Below are 20828 nucleotides of genomic sequence, written 5' to 3'. Positions count from 1 at the left end.
AAATGACTGCAATTTAAGGCTGTTTATCCAAATTGCATTACATGCAGACAGTCTAAAAAAACCACACTGGTGTAAGATGGTTCTCAATTCTTTAACACTGCAGGAAAACCAGCATCTTTCCATCAGTGTTTTTTTCCTCCTCTGCAATTTGAGAAAACACTCCTTTGGAAAAGACTCAATTTACAAATCTTAACCCTCTTTTATTCCTAGGTTGTACATGTTGAGACAAGACCAAGTCACTCACATTTACCAATCTCATAAAAATATCAAGAAATCACTTTTAAGCAATTTTCAGGAATTCAAAGAAATTTAAAAAAAAAATTAAAATAAGTGTTTTGCAGTCAGTTCAACATCTGACATTTAGCCGCATGCAGCTAACCTTTGTGTTTCCCTTTTTTCTCCTTTCTGGTGCTGCCAGTCTGACAGCTTGCAGCTGCTGCCTTGGTTTTTTTAGTTGGTTTCGGAGCCTGGGGATCCACTACCACCTTTAGATCTTCCTGTTCGGCCTCCTGCACTGCTTGAGAGATTCAGGGTACCCCAGCAAAAAGAAAAACAGAGAGAGAGAAGAGAGAAACAAAGAGAGAGAGAGACAAGAGAGACTGAATTGAGAACTCTGTGAAGGCATAAAAGAGTAAGCAGACATAGCAGAGTTTGTTTGGTATTTCAGACAATTCATGCAGAGAGGAGAGCCAAATAAACCAGAATTTGCAAAGCTACAGTAAAAACCTGGAAGGTTAGGTTAGCTGGGATGTATTTCCTAACTTTTTTCCTCTTTCCACAAATATATCAGCTCCTAACTTTCAGGCCAAAAGTGACATCAGGATATTAATGTGTTGCTGAGCTAGTGTAGGAAGCACTTTTCCTCGTAGTAAAGCTCTGCCAGACTGATCATCCACAGTGGCAACATGAAGACAGAAAACTTTTATTTAGACTTTGTAGTGCCTATGCTTAAAGCTATATCCTAACCACATAAACGAGGAATCATCAGAAGGTTATTTTCAAAACACATCTGGCACAACTGTTTGTATCACAGTATCATGAGTAGAAGGGCCATGCATTTTATGGTGAAATTATACCCAAGCTGAAATTAAAAACTACTCCTACCTTGTAACATACAAAAATTAATTAATTCTTTAGAAGTCTCACAGTTTATGCTATGCATATTATGTTAATGTCAGCATAATTCATGCAATGCTAGTTGTTTTCAAAGTAAAAAGAGGCTTTATTATTTTCTAAAAGCACGATACACTTTGAGGTCAATATTTGAATCTGTGAAAGCAACACACACAATAACTTTTTCTTCTGGCCAGGCCAAGCTTTGAAATGAAATAGTATTGAATTTACAATGGCATAAAAGCAATTACCTTTGTGAAATACATAAAGGATCATCAAACTTCACACCCTAAACAAAACAACCTGTAGGTGGGCACTAAGAGATTTTGGTGCCAGCTGCTGGTCACTGTTAATTGCTGAGCCCCACTGGCTTCATGTGGTGACAGTGGTTTATCTCGGAGGAGTATCGCCCTGGCATTTGCGGCCTCCCACCTTCCCTTTCTTTTTCCCGAAACTTAAGTGCTGTCTTTAAGAGGACAAAAAAAAGTCCACTAAGGAAGCTTACTGGAAAGAACTGGTTGCCCATAACATTACTTTAAAAATATTCCAACAAGATTCATAAACCCCCAAAAGACCAAATGATGCTCAAAGACGTGTGGACTTCCAGTAATCTCTCTTTGAATGGGGAAATTCTCCCTAGGCTTCTGGTCTGTGAGGCAACTTTCCCGTTCGCCAAATCCTTCATGCGCATGAATAGCAATAGAAACACAAGTTCTCAGACGAGTAAGATGAAACAGATTTAGCCATGTCTGTGTAGACTGTAGCTTACAAACCCACAGCTACCCTCCCCAGCACAGCAATCTGTTATGAATAGCATTACATTCACAATACAACGAGCATCTGAGGCACTCAGTAAACACATGCTCCTTTCCTCATTACACAGAGGAGGAGTTCAAGTTTTATAGAGAATATACATTAAAATAGTAGATGTGTGACTAAAAGCCCAAAGAAACAGCTTGTCACTGCCCAGTTCCTCATTCCTTGTCTTTCTCATACACAAATCACAAGATCGCAGTCCCTTTGCTGACTATAAAGGAGCACTGGAGAGGAATAAGACATATCAAAGGAGTGCACAGGACACATGGCACATAAAAAGCAGTACACAGGATCCTATTTCCATGCGCAGGGCAGCCTTGGACCAGGAAGGGAGCTGAAGAGTCCCTGCTCCACAGTCTTTAAATACATGCGATTTGCCAAGCCAGCAATCTGTCATATATTTGTAGCTCAGTCTCTCTTTAAGGACGAGGGTGTGCTCTTTGCATTGTTTTAAATATGATAATCCACACTATAATTAAATTCAGTACTTTACAAATTACCTGTATTAAGACCAGACAGTTCTCTAAATCCTTTTAAATATAGCCATATTCATTCACTCAGATTAAGCACCATTTACTTGGTCCAAAGCAATGATTAATCAGCAAGGATAAAACAATCTGATATTGTTAATGGAAAAGTTGAAGACTTATCCTCACTACTGTGTCAGGCATCCTTTGATCTAACAAGTAAAAACTTGAAGCTTTTTGAATTAGTTTTGTCTCGTAACTTTCAGCAAGAGATCTCTGCTTATAAGTACAGTGATGGAGCTCCTAGAGACAGGGAAGGAAATACTGCCATTGCTTTGCTCTGTAAGGCAGAGAACAAGGTTTCAGTCCAGTCGCCATTTTGAGCATATACAGTCACTGCTGTCTATGGTAAACAGGACTTTCAGACATAGGTGGTGGAGGCTGCAAAGCAAGATTTAAACCATCAGTGTGCAGATACTGCAGCTAGGTTCGCTAAAGGAACTGGCACAGAATTTTCTGTTTCTAAAGGATACTTTTCTGAGCCTTAACATTATATTTAAAGCATTAGCTCTAAAATAAATCCAAATCAAATCCAATCTCCACCACAAAACCCCACCATCTGAATCTTAGCTATTAACTATTCAGCAAATAGCAGTCCTCAGCTAAGGCTCATCTGCTCACTAATGTTTTCTCTTGTGACTGCAGATATCAAAGAAATTATGTAGTTTTGCTACGGATTGTACAAATTCAGTTCAGGACAGCACTGAGCTCCAGGGCACTTGGCTACATACTTGCAGTTAAGCACAGGGTATGCACGAGTCTTCCCCTGCCCATATCCACTAACCTCCCCCTAATACCTCATGCGTAAGTGCTGCCCACTGAAGTGTAGCAGGAAGTGAAGTTTATGCAAGCACAGCAGTTCCTGTCAACAGGGCCAGTCAAGACTTCGATCCTTGCAGAGGAGTGGACAACAGGCTATCTTCTGAAGCCTGCTGACCTACAGAGAAAGATCTGTGGACCTCCCTTGCTCAGTGGGTCCAACAGATTTAGATGTGGAGCAAAGGTGGTTTTTTTTTTTTTAAAAAAAAAGGAAAATAAAAAAGTGCTTTCTCCTCCCCTGGAGAGTTTTAAGAACAACATTTCTAATACCCTCTGTCCTCGCTCTGCAGCTGGTCATTAGAGTGTGGAGCTTTGAACTTATTGAACCAGCACTCCTTCTAGTCTGTCTTTGTGGAGATGAAGGGATAATTGAGCAATTCATAGAGGCAATGGTTATCCTCAAACATGTTGTCAGGGGATTAAATGTCCTTCCCTCTGCACTCTACTATATCTTTGGATCACTAAGTAACAGTCTGACAAGAATTTCCCTTCTCAGCAGGATGGGAACCTTGAGACAATCTCTAACCTGCTTTCTCTGCAGACTCTAGGTAGCCCAATAAAACAATTTATGGTTCCCCGCAAGAAAGCCTGAATAAGGAAAATTATGTTAACTGGCCTGCCTAGATAATATTCACTGATATGACAATATGACTATGTCCTTAGTTGGATGTTAAGAAGTTAACAGTACCACAGGAAAATTAATTAATTTATTTTAACCTTAAATGCAGCTATACAGGGATGGAGTTTCAAAGACTGTCACTCAAAAATGCATTAATTTCAATTCAAAAAGAAATTTAAGCAACTTTAAAAATCCCTCTGGATAGTTATCTTAGCCAATAGGAGACTACATTTGAAAATCTAGCCTGATACTCCATGTGGGCCCCCCCAAATTATTAAAGTCTTCACTTTAAAAAAAAAAAAAAAAAAACAACACAAAAAAACCCCATAACCACCCACAGATTTTCCTTTTCTATAAAAATTATTTGTTTGTACTGGAATTTGCATTTAGACAAGACAAAAATGGAGGACCATATGTTGTGGTGAGACAGACTTGCAAACAGCAAATAATGCTGGACTCTCAGATCTGGTGTTTCATCCTCATTTGGATTCATAAATCGTAAGAAATAGTTTCGAGATAAAAAACAAGATTTCAAATAAAACAATGACATGATTTTAATTTTAGTGTTATTCATCCATGTTAATTAAATCAAGTACTGACTACTAACCTCAATACAGAATTATAAAAAAATACTTCTGGGGACACAGAAAAGAGCACAGATTGTGATGTTAATTCAGGATCTGAGCTGAAAAGAGGAACAACAAATAGTCTATTAACATAGGACAATATGAGTGTAGAAGGACTTGCATCAAAGCAGAGAAGGGCAGTCCTGGCTTTGCCTTGCATCACCAGTGGTCTAACTGCTGAAAGTGGAAAAAAGAAGCCTCTCCCATGAACCAGTTCTGTGTTGGCCACACTGCATGTTACAGGGTTAAAGCTACAACGCACAATCAAACAAAAGGATGCAATTTGTAAGTGAATAATCTGTGATGCAGAAAACACAGAACTGAAAAAGAATATTAAAAGACAGTTATCCACCTATGTTTCAGTGAACGAAAATTAAAAGCATGCTTTTCCATCTGGCCTTCATGATGAGACATTCACACAGGAAATTAGTTTCAAAGTAGCATGTAACGAAAATGCAGAATTTTTTTTCGATTTGTACAACCATTTTTCCTTATATGAGTGCTTGCACACTCTTGTGATCTTAGACGAAGAAACAAAAAAAAGAATCTATGAATCATAATTTAGCAATCCCTATCACATAAAAATGCCATATGCTAAAAAAAAAAAAAGTGGTTTGGATCAGTACATTGTGTGAAGAATGAAGTGAGTAAAAAATCACAAAAAGATTTTTTAAATTGATACATTAAAAATTCATGCAGTCTGTCTGGAAAACACCTTATGAAGAAAGAGGCTGACGAGACAATGAGGTATGTAACGCAAATGATTAGCTCAACTGTATAAGGCAAATATTTATTCTATTTACCCATGCCCTCTCAACAGTAAAAGTGAAATCCAGAAAGAGTATAATGCGAAGATAAACAAACTACATTCAGTCAGGGTGTATCTTAACAAAACAATACAAATTGGTTGCCGTTTTCTTACTGTTGTCTGAGTTGCTCTTGTGTTTCACAATAAGAACGGCTTGCCATTTTACTTTGTAAAGTTCTAGCCTTAGCAAACCTTGCTGCTTATTTGGGCTGCCGTTCATTATTACTTTATTTGATCAATTTAGATCTGAACTGGTCTACAATCATCTAGAAGACACTGGATTCTATCACAAACATTCTGAAGATTGGCAAACCAGTCTATTTTCCAATGCAATTAAATATTTTTATTAGTTTTATATAGATAAAATTAGTTAAACACAAGGGCCTGAATTAGGGCAAGGACTCTGGCCTGTTAGGTACTATTTAGTCACATACAAAGATTTGACTTCTGCTTCAAGATGCTTATAACCAAATGCATAACCCCTGCAACCAGTAAGTTATAGTTAGAGTCCAGATTCCCCCCAAATTAAATTGCCTATAAATTCTCTATGGCTGCTTGCAGTTTACGTGTCTGACACTGGTGTGTTCATCAGGCTGATTTTACAGAGGTGAAAATACTCGTAAGTGAAAATGAATGTGAATGGGCTCAGAAAAAAAGTGTACATGTGTACATGGAACAAGGAACAAGTGTACATGAGAACCTGGTGCTGCTTACAGACGTTATCAGAAGTTCGTTGCTGTAAGATTTCATCAGAAAGAACAAAGGCAGGAATTAAAGAAAAGATTCTTCTTAACCGCCAGATATCTGCTGTCTGCCCCCAGGGAGGGGGAAGAAAAGGGAGCATGTGAAATGGAGAGTTAATAGCAGTGAATTAGACTCTTTGGGAAAGCAGATAACTGATAAGCTAAAAATATCCATGAAAAACCTCTGCCAGGAAGATTAAGGACAGTAAGAAATTACATAATTGTTTTGTGTATCAGGGCCCTGAGGGCACAAGTAGGCTTTAATTGCCCTGACAAGCCTCACTGGGGGCTTCTACCCACACCCTGCCCATGGGCTCTCTTTCAGTTCAGCCAGGAGCTATGTTGGAGGTGTGCTGCTTCCCAGCTGCGTCTCCCGGGAGGACCCTGGCACTATGCTGTAGGTAGCTTATCTGCTCGACAGACCCCATGCATGCTGCAGCCTTGTCTCCTGGCCTGATCTCCCTTTCACCCTGACTGGCACCCTGGAAGGCCCTGGCCCTGGTTCATCCCTTGCCATGTCTGGGACTGCTGAGGATCCTGTTAGCAGTGGCCAGCTCTGCCCACCATGTTTGGAGCCTGTGGGATGGTGCCCCATCTGCAAGGGCATTGCCTGTGCTGGAGTCACCCTCACCTCCTGACCCCTGCTGCTCCCCAACACCGAAATTGTCAGAGGACAGAAAATAATGGCTAGCTGTGAAGTGGTAACTGAAAGTAAATATACCTTAAGTGGAACTTTAAAGTAAAGAGAAGGGAGTTTTTCAAGCAATTGTGAGCAATTACCTGTAAACTTCCTTCTCAAATCTTTCAGCACCAAGAACCTCAAAGAGACCTTTAAACCACTTGCTACCTGCTGCCCTCCAATCATTGCTGCCAGTTTAGTTTGTTTATTTTGGAAATGTACTAGCACAGTAAGGTCTGCTGATAAACCAAAAAGATGCTTTAAAGGATGAAGGTGAAGAGACTGTGGCTGAAAGGGAGAGTTCAGAATATATGCTTATTGGAAGTTAAGTATTTTGCCCGCATGATACTTGGAGTGCTGCCTGATCTCTCAGTATTAATAGCCTTGTGCACAGAACATTTCTTGCTGTCTTCAAAAAGTAAACTAATACCTTCCTGTTTCAAGGTCAGTGGAAAAGAGGGATGGCGAGACAGTGTTTTGATGAACACGCAAATATACGGTTTTTTAAATGAATGGCTAACTGATGTCATCTTATAAAGCTGACAGCTTGATAGTCATCAGAAAACTCTCTCTCATCATTCATGGTAGAGGAGCAGAATGACACATCAGATTTAACAATCCAGAGCTATGACTTGTCATCAGAAGTCTTTTCAACAGTCCACACAACCATTACATCTAGATGCGCTGCCAAATGTCAAAGAAGGAAAGTAAGAAAGTAATTTTGCCTTTTTGCACATGGTTAATCTAAATCTCTAAATTGGAAGTTGCCATGAAAATTACTCTGAGAGTATCTAATCGAAAACATTTTTAATTTCAAGTCTTTAAAAAAAAAAAGCCACAGCTGCAACGAAGTATGGTAATATTAATGAAAGCATGTCTGGCACTCATTCAAATCACTGCCTTCCTCAGTGCTGTGAAAAGAAAAATCACTCCCCAATGGAAATTCACCATTTTTACAGAAGTAGAATTACTCTTCTCAGTAAAAATGGGCTTTCATAATTTGCATTCAATGTAATTAAATGATGTAATTAAATTGTTGCAGTAACTAGTGTATCTCTGCATGCTACTTGGCTCCAGGAACACTCAGTGTGTATTTGCAATACAGCTTGAAAAGAACTGTACTCAGCAGAATTTTGCAACGTCATATCAGGCCAAAATGTTTGTTCGGGCTTTCAACAAAATTCACAAAATAAGTGGTGTAGAGATACATGAAAACAAACCAGCAGATGTGACTGTGAGGCATTACAGAATGGCAAGCAAAATTTAATGAAAACTTTAAACAAACTGGTAGAAATATGTCCTTATGAAGGACACCGAAACAAAAATAAGCAAGAACACAAGAGAAGACAAAGCAATTTTTAAGTGATCTCTCCTACACAGGATTAATTTTTTTCCAGTGAATAAATTATTTTGTCTTTTACATACAAAGTAAACTTAATAGCAATACAAACCGTTGTTATTAGTTCTTATTTTGCTATTTATAATGATGATATAGCCATGAAGTTGTAGTTGGTACTGCAAGAGAGAGAGGCATTATTTGTAACAGTAACAACTGGAGCCAAACATCATGGAAGTTAATGGAAGGATACCTATTGCTTAAAATGGCAGGCAGATAATTTAGGGTCTAACCAACAAGCGTGGTCCCAAAACTATATTAATACCTCCATTTTGGGGTGGGGTGGGGTGTGTGTGTGGGGTGTCCTACCTGATCTACAGAGGCTGACAGGCAAGCACTGCATTACCACTGGCTAATACTTGAGCTCAAACTAACCACTCATAGACCAGAGTGTCAAGGATTAATTTCGTCTCTGGTTGGTCTATTCAACCTAATTCACTTCAGTTCCCACAGATTACTCAAATACTTTTGTTATTAGTTAATTAGGCATTATGCCAACAACCAAAAGGTTTTTAAAAGGTATACTACATGCAAATCATTTACAAGGTACAGGATCTGAAAACTTTTACTTGTAGGTAAAACATGGGCAGGAACTAAGAAATGATCTGTCTGGAGACTTGTGCATGGTGAATTCTGTGGAGCCATTTCCTCAGTGGAAGTCTAAAAGTCCTCAGTGGAAGTCTAAAAGTCCATCTCCTAGAAGTCTCATGGCACACAGAGGAATTGCTAGTAATGCTTGGCAGGGAACAGAGATACCATTTTCATCCTACCAACATGTCACCTTGCTGCTTTGAAGGTACCTAGGAAAAAGCATGGGGAACCCAGCAATATTCCTCCTTACTCTGTAGAGACAGGCTTTCTGCAGAGTCATTTTGTTATTTATTAAACTAACAAAAAAGAAACTCAGAAGAGCCTTGTACCTGCTCAGTTTCATGCTGAATTAAACTGGTCCCAGCATCTTCAATCCTGAACAACACAAGTGTAGGAAAGCCACATCTGTACAATCCCCTTTGTGAGCTGCCTCAGCTGAGCTCAATCACAGCCCTTAATTAATATCCCTCCATCCTATTGCATCTTAGATTTCTTTGAACTTCCCTTTGGCTCCAAGCTAGATGAAGCAAAAATCACGTGCAGCCAGAAGACTAGCAGCAATCACCCTGCAACTCCCTGCAGAGGTTCAAAAGCAGCCAAGGGCTCTTTTATGTGGAAAAATTTATGATCACCTTAACGACTGAAACATGCTTTTCCACTATATCTACCTACAAGTACCTCACCACGCTGATGTTCTATTCCAGAACAGAAGTGAGTTTGAGTTTTTACTCCACACTATGACAATTATTCTGGAATGAAATGAATTTTTATTCCAGAGTAGAGTTGCTCATCAGGGAACCATTGCAGCCCAGATAACTGCATCAGAATAAGCTATGGCAGTGTAGCAAAGAAAATTTCCCAGTGCAGAAAGCCTACCATCTCAGAATTGCTGAGATGTTATATCTGACCTACTTTGAGGAAAGTACCATAGAAATATCTCCACACAGGCATCCAATTATCCGTTGAAATCAACAAGTACTTTTGTGCTACACAGAATTAGTACAAGGAAAAAAAAAAAAAAAAAAAGAGAGTAGAGGAGGACGATAGGTGGAAAAAAAAGTGGTCTTTTTGTAGCATTTGCAGTACAGGAATTGATTTCACAAACATGCTTATCCAAGCAATGTAGTTCATTCAGTAGACCGTCAACTCCCATCAAAGAGTCATTCTTAACTTAAAATCCACATGCCCGTAACAGAAACAAATGAACGGAAAAGAGCAGAATAGTTCTTTAGAAACAGCCCAGCTGTCTCATGCATCCGACACTCCCACATACAAATGTTTTCACTGAAGGGGAAAAAAGTGCCAACCCTGAAGCTGAATACCATAGTTAAAAATGGCCATCAAAACCTAACTACCTACCATGCAAACAGCGTAACCTAAGACACTACGCACATTCCCAGAGAAGACCACACCAAAAAAGGACACTTCTGCAGTTCTTACAATATTTTCAAAAGCAGCGTTCCTAACAAAGGATTTTACAAGGCAATAAAACACTTTACTAGGTAATTGAATTCTCCGAAGTTGGCTTTTGTTAACTGCACAGTTTATTACAAGGACAGCTGTCCCCAGGGATTAACAAACTCTGGGCTGAATATGAGAAACATCACTGTATTTTTTAGCTTCTCTGAAACCTTGTGAAATCTTGAAGAGTTCGAGAGACAAATTTAGAACAAACTGATTTAAGGAGAATAAATGAGTAAGTATTCCAGTACATGGTGTGATATAACATTACAGGAAGGGTCACTTTTACCTTAAGAGCACAGTTAATCTCACTGAAGTCAGAAAGTCCACTCTAGTACAAACTGTTGCAAAATGTAGCTCATTTAGTGTAGATGTGACATTTGCTACCATTTAAGGGACAATAATTTCTGCTTCTCTGATCTGTGAAAATTAAAACCTTGTTCAACTGACAATATATGTTTAGTATACAACAGCACCTCTGTACCATAAGATATTCTTTCTTAGAACAGTTCTGTACCTTTGATAAGCTATTGAGTGAAAAAGGAAAGGAAGAAAAAAATCTGTTTTCTCTGATCAAAAAACAAAAAAGAGCCCAAATTCAAATGCCATGTTAAATCAAATTCTTAGGTCAGACTGGAAAGAAATTTAGTTTCCTCTTAAAAATTTCCTTCCCAGACCCTGAAAAAAGACAGTCAAGAAAGAGAAATATTACTAATGCTTTTAATATTTATTAGAAAAACATAATTAAAATGATACTATGAGAAAAAAATAGTTTTCCATCTAAAATCGCTTATGGTAGCCTATCTGCTTACAGAAGCAAGATAAAAAAGGTCCATTATTAATGAAGCCTTAACATTTAATCAAGGCAATATTCAGTTTCTAACAATAAATTCTGTAGCTGTAACCACACCAAAAAAATCCACCAATTGCAAACCAGGTATAGAGACTCTGAAACCTGCACTTCTCACAGCATGATTAGTTAGTCCAGTAAGTACCTGCCACCACCTTATTGAAAGATGTGGCCACCAACTGAAAACAAAATGATACAGCAGACAAAAACTATAGCACATGCAGTATACTTGATAGAGGTCTAAGTTGAGTGATGAATTACGTTTTTGTTTGTTTGTTTAAGACTAGGATACTGGTTGGTTTGGGTTTTTTTCCCCAGAGTTAGAGTCACAAAGACATCTTAGTGAATTTTAGACATTAAACCTTAAGTACTCTGCCACCTAGTAGCATTCCCAACCTGAAAAAAGCCAACTGCATTCCCAGTACCAGTAGATTTCAGCCCATGTCCTCTACTCTCTTTTTATCCTTGTACTAATTCTGTGTACCACATACCCATCAATACTGAGGGAAGGAAGCCTTTTGCTATTGAGGCTTATGAATCCCTTACGAATCAAATTTTACTTAAGTGATCTGCACAACAAGAACATTTCAAAATTACTGTTCTTGATAAATCTTGGAGGTGTTAGCATCCTGGAATGAGATCTACGAGAGAGACAATATTGAACAAGGGTTACCCAAGCTTCTCTCTTCGAATTCCTGAGGAAAAGTAGGCACCCACCCTCATTAGGGGGCAAACAAGCGTGGGTCATATGAGCACAGAACTAAGCAACAACTGGTTTCCTTAGGATTTATTTCTGATTATTAAATTCTTTGAAGTCTAACAATACAGAAATGGCATTATAATTTTTTCCCTATGACTGTGATTCCTGAAGAGTCCCTGTCCCTTCTGAATTCTGTAACCTTTAATAAGAAAGCATAGACCACATCGTACAAGCTTGAAACGTTCTTCTCTACCTACTCACCTATTTTAATGAACCTGGCAGAAACACAGTATCTTTGAAATTATTATATCCAAACTTAGCTGAAATCAGTTAACAGGTTTCAAATTTATCATTAATACTGTCAGGCTTAAGCAAAATCATGTACAGAGAAATACATAGAATGGAAGAGCATAAGCTTTACATCAGTAGGAACCAAGGCTGATGACACTTAAATATTCCTGGCAGAAAGGACAAGCCTCTCTCTCTTCCCCACAGCACTGAAATGGCAGCTAGTTACCTTGCTCCCTCCTGTTAGGCTAGCATTGCAAGGTCTGATGTTTTTATCCCCAAACACAAGTGAAGGATATTTTTACTAAAAAGTAAAATGAAGGATATATTTACTAAAAAATCCAAAACAATGTCATCTGTTCTTATTAGCATAAATTTAACATGGAGAGCATCATAATATGACTTGCAGTAAGTATACATGCAATAGATCATATTAATATACCATGATATATGGTGCTGCTGTTGCTGTTAAGATATGATTCAACCAATGGTGCTTGTTCTTCCGAATGTTTCATTCTGCGTGTTCTTGTGCGACTGTCCACATTGGACTGAACCATTAATGGCTCCTGGCGCTTTTTTTTCTGCTTCTGTTCTAGCAATGCTCGCTGAGGAAAATACAAAGAAAAGTATCTGTTACTGGACTCCAAACAGTCACAATCTATGATGAAAAACAATGGATATCTTTACACTTTCTCCAGTTTTCCAGTGGCAGCAGTTGGCAAGTGGGATATTGGGATATCGGGTTATAGGAAATCTTTCCAAAAAACCACAACCAACCAACTGCTAAAACACCTTCTGCTGGAAACAGCAAATAATTAAAATAGATCTTTCTGAGCAGTCTACCAGCTGTCAGAGCTTGCTTGGAAATAACCCTTGGGAAAACAACAGTGTGAGAGTACTGGCTGTGAAGCAATGGGAGGGTATGCAAGGGCATGAGGCAGAGATGCCAGTTTAAGTTTCTATAAATTAAAAGCAGGTAATCTGCAAACTAGAATCAAGTGATAATGCTGGACATGAGCCTAATTTAACAACTATACAAGATGAACTTTAATTAAACACTTGAATTTCTCAGCTAGACCTGCTGAAAACGAAAACCTTCAGCATCCAATGGCACCATAGGCACCTCTCTCTTTGAGCCCTCTTCCACAACCTCAGAGAACTCAACTGTAAATTTTACTTATCCATTACCTTACCATTTCCCTGCTCCTGTACAGTGATTTTTTTGCTTTTAGAAAGCAGATGGACTAAAACTGAAGAACAAGAATGGAGACTCCTTCAGCTCCATAAGTTGTGTGGAGCACCTCAACATGACTTCAGAACGATCAGAATCTAGTACAGGAGTATGGCATAAAGTATTTGAATTTGAAAATGAGATGCTGGTAGATATGCAAGCCGATAAAACAATGGGAAAAGAAATGTATAGAAAAACATAAAAGTAAACCACAAGGCTTAACTATAAACATGACAAAGTTTCATGAAAAGTGGACCACAGAAAAATCAAATGAAGAGTGGAAACCTCAAACCCTATTAAAACTTGATGGCAAAATTCCCTGAGATTTCATGAGAGAGATTCTGAATCACTTCCTTGCACCAGTCACGTAGGAATACAGTAGCAAATTAGGCAACACAGCACATAGTGCCACTAGTTTACAGCCACAAGGGCTAAATCCAGGGAGTGAAAGGAAAATATGTAAAAACTTTGTGGTAAATCTCTATTGGCTGGCTTGTCTGCCAGAACCTTGTCCTTTCTGGTCCATCAAAGGGATAACAAATACACTGTAAGTCAGCTTAAAATACGTCCAAGGCTGTCAAGCCATAAGAAAAATTTTAATGGAGGTTAGACTTCTAAGAATGCTGTAACATCCACAGACCTCTCTTTTGCATTTCCTAATTAGAGGATGCAATTTTTCATCAATTACCAGATACATGTGTCAGTGATTTTTTTACTCCTAGACCTAGACTTCAGAGAGCAAGTAGGTCCCCCTGCAAAATCTTACCTGCCTGTCGAGCTTCTGCTGACGCAGGCTGCTCCCCTCATCATCCAGAACACTGCAAAGACAAAGAGTACGTAATTGGAACAAATTTATCACTCAAAACAACACCTAACAGCAATCACTGGAGCAAACTCTTGCAGGAGTTATCCATGTAAAACTCCCACTATGTTCCATGGAAGTTTGCCTGCCCTAACCTGCAAAAGTTGGCTCAGGAGAATTTAAATGCAGTCCATGAAAAACTGAAAACTTCTTGTTAACATCAACTTCAATAAGAACATATATTCAGCCAGTTCACAAAGAAACAAGAAATCTACAGTCCATAGCTTCTTTTCTTCTCCACTGCCTTCTAATGCAAAATGTCAATGTATACAGCAATGCGGTTTGGTGGAAAATTTGCATATAAAGCATACAAAAAGTGAGGAGTGTAAGAGAGGTGCTTAGCAACTCAGCGGTATTTAAAATTATGTTAGGAAAATTAACTGTCTAATCTTTTGCACACTGAAAACCAGAATTTATTCATGAATATCTGAAAAGTCACATTGATTGCCATGCTCTTCAACTTCTAGAGACTGGCAAGACAAACGGTATTGTGCACTGCCATATTTCCCTCTGCTAATTGTTGCTAGTTGGGAGATTGGCTCCTGTACATTCAATCATTTTCATTAATTAGATGTTAAAAACTAATGGCACTGAAATCACTAAATTACTTTTGTGAAGTATTTTATCAAACTACTGACTACACTTTATTTTTCTGGAGAACAAAGGACTCTATTTTAAGAGCATTATGGTTAAACATTGAACATAGATAATTAAATCTTTTAAACTGTAATATATAATCTACAAGGAAAACAGTTCTATGGAACAAAAAAAATAGCCCCTTACAAGTGGAATTAATTTTCTCTTACAACACATTTTTATAAAAGATTAGCCCTTTTTATAATCACTCTTAACAATCAAAAAGTAAAAAAAAATCCAGGACAAACGAATCTGGATTCTGACCTACATACAACCAAATTGTATAGCAATGGAAATTTCATTAAAAATGTGACTTCCCATGTATTAGTATATGTTCTTTAGGAGACAGTAACATAGTAGAATTAGATAGGACAGCTAATAAAGGCATGCAGAATGCCACCTTTCCAACACTAGCATTATTAAAGACCTATAATTAGGCATTATTGGTAGTATCAGCCTTTTACAATTTATACTCAGGTTATATATTACAAAAGGCTGATGTTCCACAGGATGAAACTATGCTGTACAAGTACCTCAGGTATGAAATTACAGAGTCTCTTCTAGAGGTAATGCATTACTCATAGTCCACAAAAAAAAATAAAGAAAAAACCCTTCACAGTCACAAAATACGTTCTGCTTTACACCAAGTATTCTTCGTTTGATAAATTACAGAAACAAGTTATAAAAAGAAGATACACATTCCTCCATGGTATACAGTATCAGGGTTTTTTTCCAAGAGTGCTTTCCAAGGGTGCTGCAATACATATTAGCAGCACTGCTAGAAAGTCAAGCCACCCAAATGGATATCTTTGGCCAAACAATTGAGTAAAAGATGCCCAAGTATAGTTTCAGGCTTAATGGCCTGAACAAATCCTCCTCATTTAAGACATTGCTTGAAAAAAGCCAAAAGTGTGTAATGATGCTAATACAGACCATAAGAATTGCAGAGGCACCAACGCTTATACAGCTGTAATACCCAGAGAGGTTAAGAGCCGATATTGCTCCACTCCACCAGATATTTGCAGAGCTAAGGAGAAAAATGTGATCTCTTCTCATCTTCTGCTTTATAAATCAGACTAGGCTGACTACCTCAGATATGTTAAATGAGCTATATATACACATCTCAGACATCCTCATAAGCCACCAGTTCAGTAATTATCTTTTTGTGAATATAATGGTTTTCAGGATTAGGCTGGATTGGCTATAATTCTAAATTCCGTATCACAGACAAGGTATCTAAGCGTTCTGGATGACTCTAGCTCCCTCTGCTTTCCCATCACACTGTATCCTGGCGTAACACACTGCACAGAACAAGAGAGCAGGGAAATGCCCTCAGTTGGGTTCTAAACCTTACCTGTGACTCCCTGGGAAGCCACAAGAAGCTAAATTCAGGTTCAGGTGGAAAAACCACAGCTCCCTCGGGTTGCTTTATGCCCAACCTTAAACACAGCAGTTTAAGTAACACTGTAGCAAACACCAGTCAGAGGAAGGTTGTGATTTTCATTGGTTCAGCATTCTACAAATGCAAAGCAACTACCAGACACACCAAAGGACTGCCAAAAAAAAAAAAGTTAACCTTGATCCAAAAACTGTCAATGCTGTAACACTAAAATACCTCTCCATATTGCCCTTTCTACTGCAAGATGTTTTTAAAGCCTCTGAATATAGGCAATCAAAGCTGACACCAAAAGCAGCATGCCTTGAAAAACAGCTGACAAGCTCATCTGGAACTTCCAGGTCCTTCATTCTCTCACTTCATATTTTATAAAGTTCTGGGTTGTTTTCCACAATCCTTTTGTAAATATACATTAACTACAAGCCTTGCATTATTTAAGCCATAACATTTAACAACCAAAATTGAACTCCAGCTTTCTTCAATGATACCAAGGTTCAGTAGAATACAGTTATTTCAACAATTCTCATCCCCTCCAGATTACTGGACTTGGACTAGAATGGCTTACTCCCACCAGACAGACACACCACTCTTGAATCCTCCACAGTGTAAAAAAGGCTTTAAAAGTAATCTCATTACCACCAACTCTGTCTATTTTAACAGTTACTCAATGCCAGTATCACTGAAAAGCTACAGTTCTGTCCTTGATGCCTAAATAATTGTTACACAAGTACAAATAAAAACAGTATCCACTTTAGCATATATGTTCTTCTGCTAGAATAGCAGAGCACTCTAGTTCAAGACTGCTTTGTTAATATTTTCTACAGGACTAGTGGACCTTGGACTTGCTGATTAGCAGGAAAATTTTTCACATTCCCTGATTTTCAGTGGAAGAATTCTCCTGAGACTGGGTTACTCCCGAGATCTGCCATTAAGGGACATCAGGTTTTTAATAAACAAACAAATTCATACATTAATAAACAAATACATACAAATAATAAGCTTTGCTTCCATAGCAATTCCTTCAGGCCCTCACTCTTGCTGCCTTTAAAAATACCTGCAGCGGACTCCAAGATGCAAGCGTGTAACCACCACTGACCCTGTCTCACACTTCAGTGAAGCCTTGCAGAAAGATTTAGCAGATGATCTTGCCACAGTATCTGGCAGTCCATGCACTTTGACAGGTGCTCCAGGGTCTGAGAGCTGAAATCCAGAGAACCTACTGTATTCTTTCTTTGGAAAACACAAAAGTCTAGGAGCAGAAGCACAGCCTTCTGCCTTCCTGGTCTTTGAAAAGAATAAAAATCAATTGCTCTTTCCTGGCAGAGTTAGGCACATGGTGAGGACCCAGCCTATCCTGCCCAGTTTCAGAAGTGGCCATGGTTTTGTTGCTCAGTGGTCCAAAAACTGGGATGGTCAGAGACTAAAGGCCCAGTAGAGTGGAAGAACTATGGATGTAACATGGCAGGACCACTACAGAAAATAACCTCATAGAGAGCAAGGCTGTTAGAACAACTTTGCCTACACGTTTGATGTGATGGTAGAAAATCCCAGCAGCAGCATGAAACTCTTCAGTCTTATTACAGAAATATAACTTTATAATTCATGAAAATTGAATTATTGAATAGAATGCATACATATTAGCAATCTGCTGAGCATGCTGAACCATGCTGAAGATCCAGCAAGATTCATTTTTACTCCTGTTTGATCAAGTATCACGTGTCCACCCGGCATCTTGGCTATGGCTTTGACCCCATTTAAAACAAAAACCAATTTTACACTATATATAATATTATAAACAGCACTTCAGGTTTGCAGTAATAGCCTAGTCCAAATTCAGTTAACAAATCAGAGCTTGTATATATTTCCTCCAGGGAAGACCCATGCATCTATACATAACTCAAGCAACCCACCCATTAGAGCTTACTAGTGTTGTGCTTAAGAAGTCAAGCCTATAGCTATCTATCTTAAAGATTCATATTAGCAGCCTGGACCAAGGCTCACAGAGACTTAAGTATTAAATTTAGATAGCATATTTTCATATTTTAAACATGGCATTTGATTCAAATATCCCCACCTCTATTTTCTAAAGGGAACTACATTAAATGAACCTTTTTGTCAAAGTATTACTTTTCATACCACCTTTTTAGACACAAAATCTATTTACAGAAGCAGTTTCAACATTAAATTCAATTTACACAGCTTTCTACACTGCTATATATTCCTGTCATTATGAAGACAAAAATACAAGAATTTTAGTATTCTAAGGTCTTCATAATCTGTATTCCTTAAAAATTCATTTAAAGAGAAACCCAAGACCAATCAGGTTTTAAGGAGGAAGCTTCATGATTACATGAAGCTCCACAATTTACTTCTGAGATGAAGGCAGGAGCTTCTGTAAATCAACATCTTGCTATGTTTTACCATAATTCCACATGGACTGATTTCAATTTAAGAAAAACTGGAAAAGCCTTAATTCAAATAACAGCACATTTCACAGCAAATACTTCATCTTTACTCTTTGAACATGCAAACTGCTCACATTTCAGTAAGCCTTTGCAAGAAAAAATAACTAAGAAGTGTTTTCAGTTAGAATGTGCAAGATGCATGTAGTCACTGATTTTATTTATTTTTTTAAAAGAAAAAGTCTGACACAGTAAAGCAGCTTTATTGTTTCTGCCTAACAAATGAGCCAATGTTTTTCTTCCTTCCTTCCTGACACTGCTTCATAAAGGAACATTTTCCATGACAATACCTTTTTTACCAGGACAAAGGTCCAAAATCACATCTATCACACCTCTGCAGTCCAGCACTAACTGCAATGAGAAGTCCTGGTCAAACAGGCAAAGACATATACCACCACTAAACTATCATACACTGTTTAAAAGCATCACCCTTGTGTTTTCTCTTTCTGTTGCCTCGTGCTAATATACTACTAACAGCAGCACCCAAAAACTCTACGTGAAATCAGGGACATTTGCACAAGCAAAATGAACATACATAGGGAAAATTCCTGAAACAAACAATTCTCATCATAAAAAGATGAGGAATTGGATAAGAAAATATTACTCCCATTTACAACAGTAAACCAGCAGCAAGGGAAACTTAGCAGAGACACTTTCACCTTGAGTTTCTTCTGTCACATTGTCAACTGGAATTCAAAAAACAATTGATGATCAAACCAGACAGAAAGAAAAAAATATGCACGATACCAGACTAATCTTCAAGATCACCAAGATCTTTTCCATGCACTCTTGCTGTGAAGAAAGCTGGTATGTTGCTGTGTTAAGAGAAGCAGGTTACAGGATCTTTTAGAACAAGGCTGACTCAAAAGGACAAGAATGGGTACAATGTGCCATTTGACCATTACAAAGTCTCTAAAAACATATGAAATAAAATTCCTGCAAAGAGATAGCACTGGGCTTATTGGATACCATCTGCCATATTCACCCAATTACACTTTCTTTATAATCTCTATACTTCCATAAAGTCTATGTAGCTCCATAAAACCCAACTGCTTTGGACAATGTTACTGATAAGCCTTTAAGAGCAAGCTTTCCAGCAGCACTGATGAAATGCTACTGTAAAAGCCCATTAACAGGGTCAGGGACCTGCAGGCTGAAGTCATGCTCCAGAGGGAATGGAACACGGTTAGGTTCTTCAAAGACATGAAATTCAGTAAATTCCTAACCAGTGAAGCCAGCAATCTCTATGAAGTCCTAACACCTGCAAGTCCCCACATAAAATAAGGTCAGCTCCCCCATGTATGCCATATGCTGAGTTCACCAGAAGCCTCTTGGGAGAATTGTACTGTATCAGACACACATACTAATCAAAGACTTTTAAATGAAACAAATCAGTGTGAAAGACTGTGAGGGCTCCCCTCAAGCTAGGAATCATCAAGGCTTTCTGACCCCAAAGCAGCTGCTCAGTCATCTGATCTAGAGTAAAACCTGCAGCTACTATCTTTACAGTAAAATGAGCGACTCCTTTCCTGGGCCACCTAACCAAGCAAAAGTCTGGCCATGATCTTCATTGAGGAGCAGCCCAAGGACATTCAATCTTAAGTTTGCCCTTCCACTGCCAACAGCAGCGACAGCAGAAGCTCTTGGATTTCTCCCATGTCATACTCATACAGCAGAGAGGGCAACAGCCTACCATTACTGGTACATTTATCAGTTACCACTGAACTGACCAGTAAAATACAGACACCAAAGCTGCTGCAGAAATGAAGACTGCATTTCTTCATGTGAAGCTTCAGAGGAATAAAATTGTTCAGTGTGAATCTCACACAGTAAATAAAAGCTGTCCAAGAATACAGCATTGCTTCCCCTGCCTGTGCAGCTCTTCTAAAGACCCTCAGAAAGCCTAAAAGAGATAAAGCAAAATGATTGGGGAAAAAAAGGCAGGAATATGAACACAGATATTTGTATCAGAATTATCAGCACCAAGTCAGCCACAAAACACAAGAAGATACAGAGGATCATACACTGTGCTAATGATCCAAATGGCACTAAAAATAATGCCTGCAGTGCAGGTGGCTGAACGCAGAGACTGAATTTGTAGTTGCACAAACAATTACAGAACCAAATGCTTTTCTTTTCAAATCCTGGCTGGGAAACTAGCTTAAAATAAGTAAATGAACAAGACCTTCCTGAACTGTTGGTCCT

The 20828-nt window shown here is 38.4% G+C and overlaps 1 protein-coding gene across 6 annotated transcripts in view; it reads right to left on the bottom strand.

Annotated features, from left to right (window-relative positions):
* TUB (TUB bipartite transcription factor) overlaps positions 1-20828 on the bottom strand; it is an 85496-nt gene that overhangs the window by 39313 nt on the left and 25355 nt on the right. For 4 of the 6 annotated variants that reach the window (XM_075094740.1, XM_075094739.1, XM_075094738.1 and 1 more), the window contains exons 2-4: positions 14034-14085; positions 12479-12641; positions 380-514 (exon numbers count right to left, since the gene is read on the bottom strand). In XM_075094740.1, the coding sequence (XP_074950841.1) occupies positions 380-514; positions 12479-12641; positions 14034-14085 (350 nt within the window). The remainder of the gene's footprint in view (positions 1-379; positions 515-12478; positions 12642-14033; positions 14086-20828) is intronic. The other 2 variants (XM_075094743.1, XM_075094741.1) reach the window with 1 other exon arrangement.

The sequence above is a fragment of the Phalacrocorax aristotelis genome, chromosome 5, assembly GCF_949628215.1.
Source record: "Phalacrocorax aristotelis chromosome 5, bGulAri2.1, whole genome shotgun sequence".
In the NCBI taxonomy this organism is placed as follows: domain Eukaryota; kingdom Metazoa; phylum Chordata; class Aves; order Suliformes; family Phalacrocoracidae; genus Phalacrocorax; species Phalacrocorax aristotelis.
Note: the sequence above shows the minus strand (reverse complement) of the source record. Positions and strands in the feature narration are given on the sequence as shown.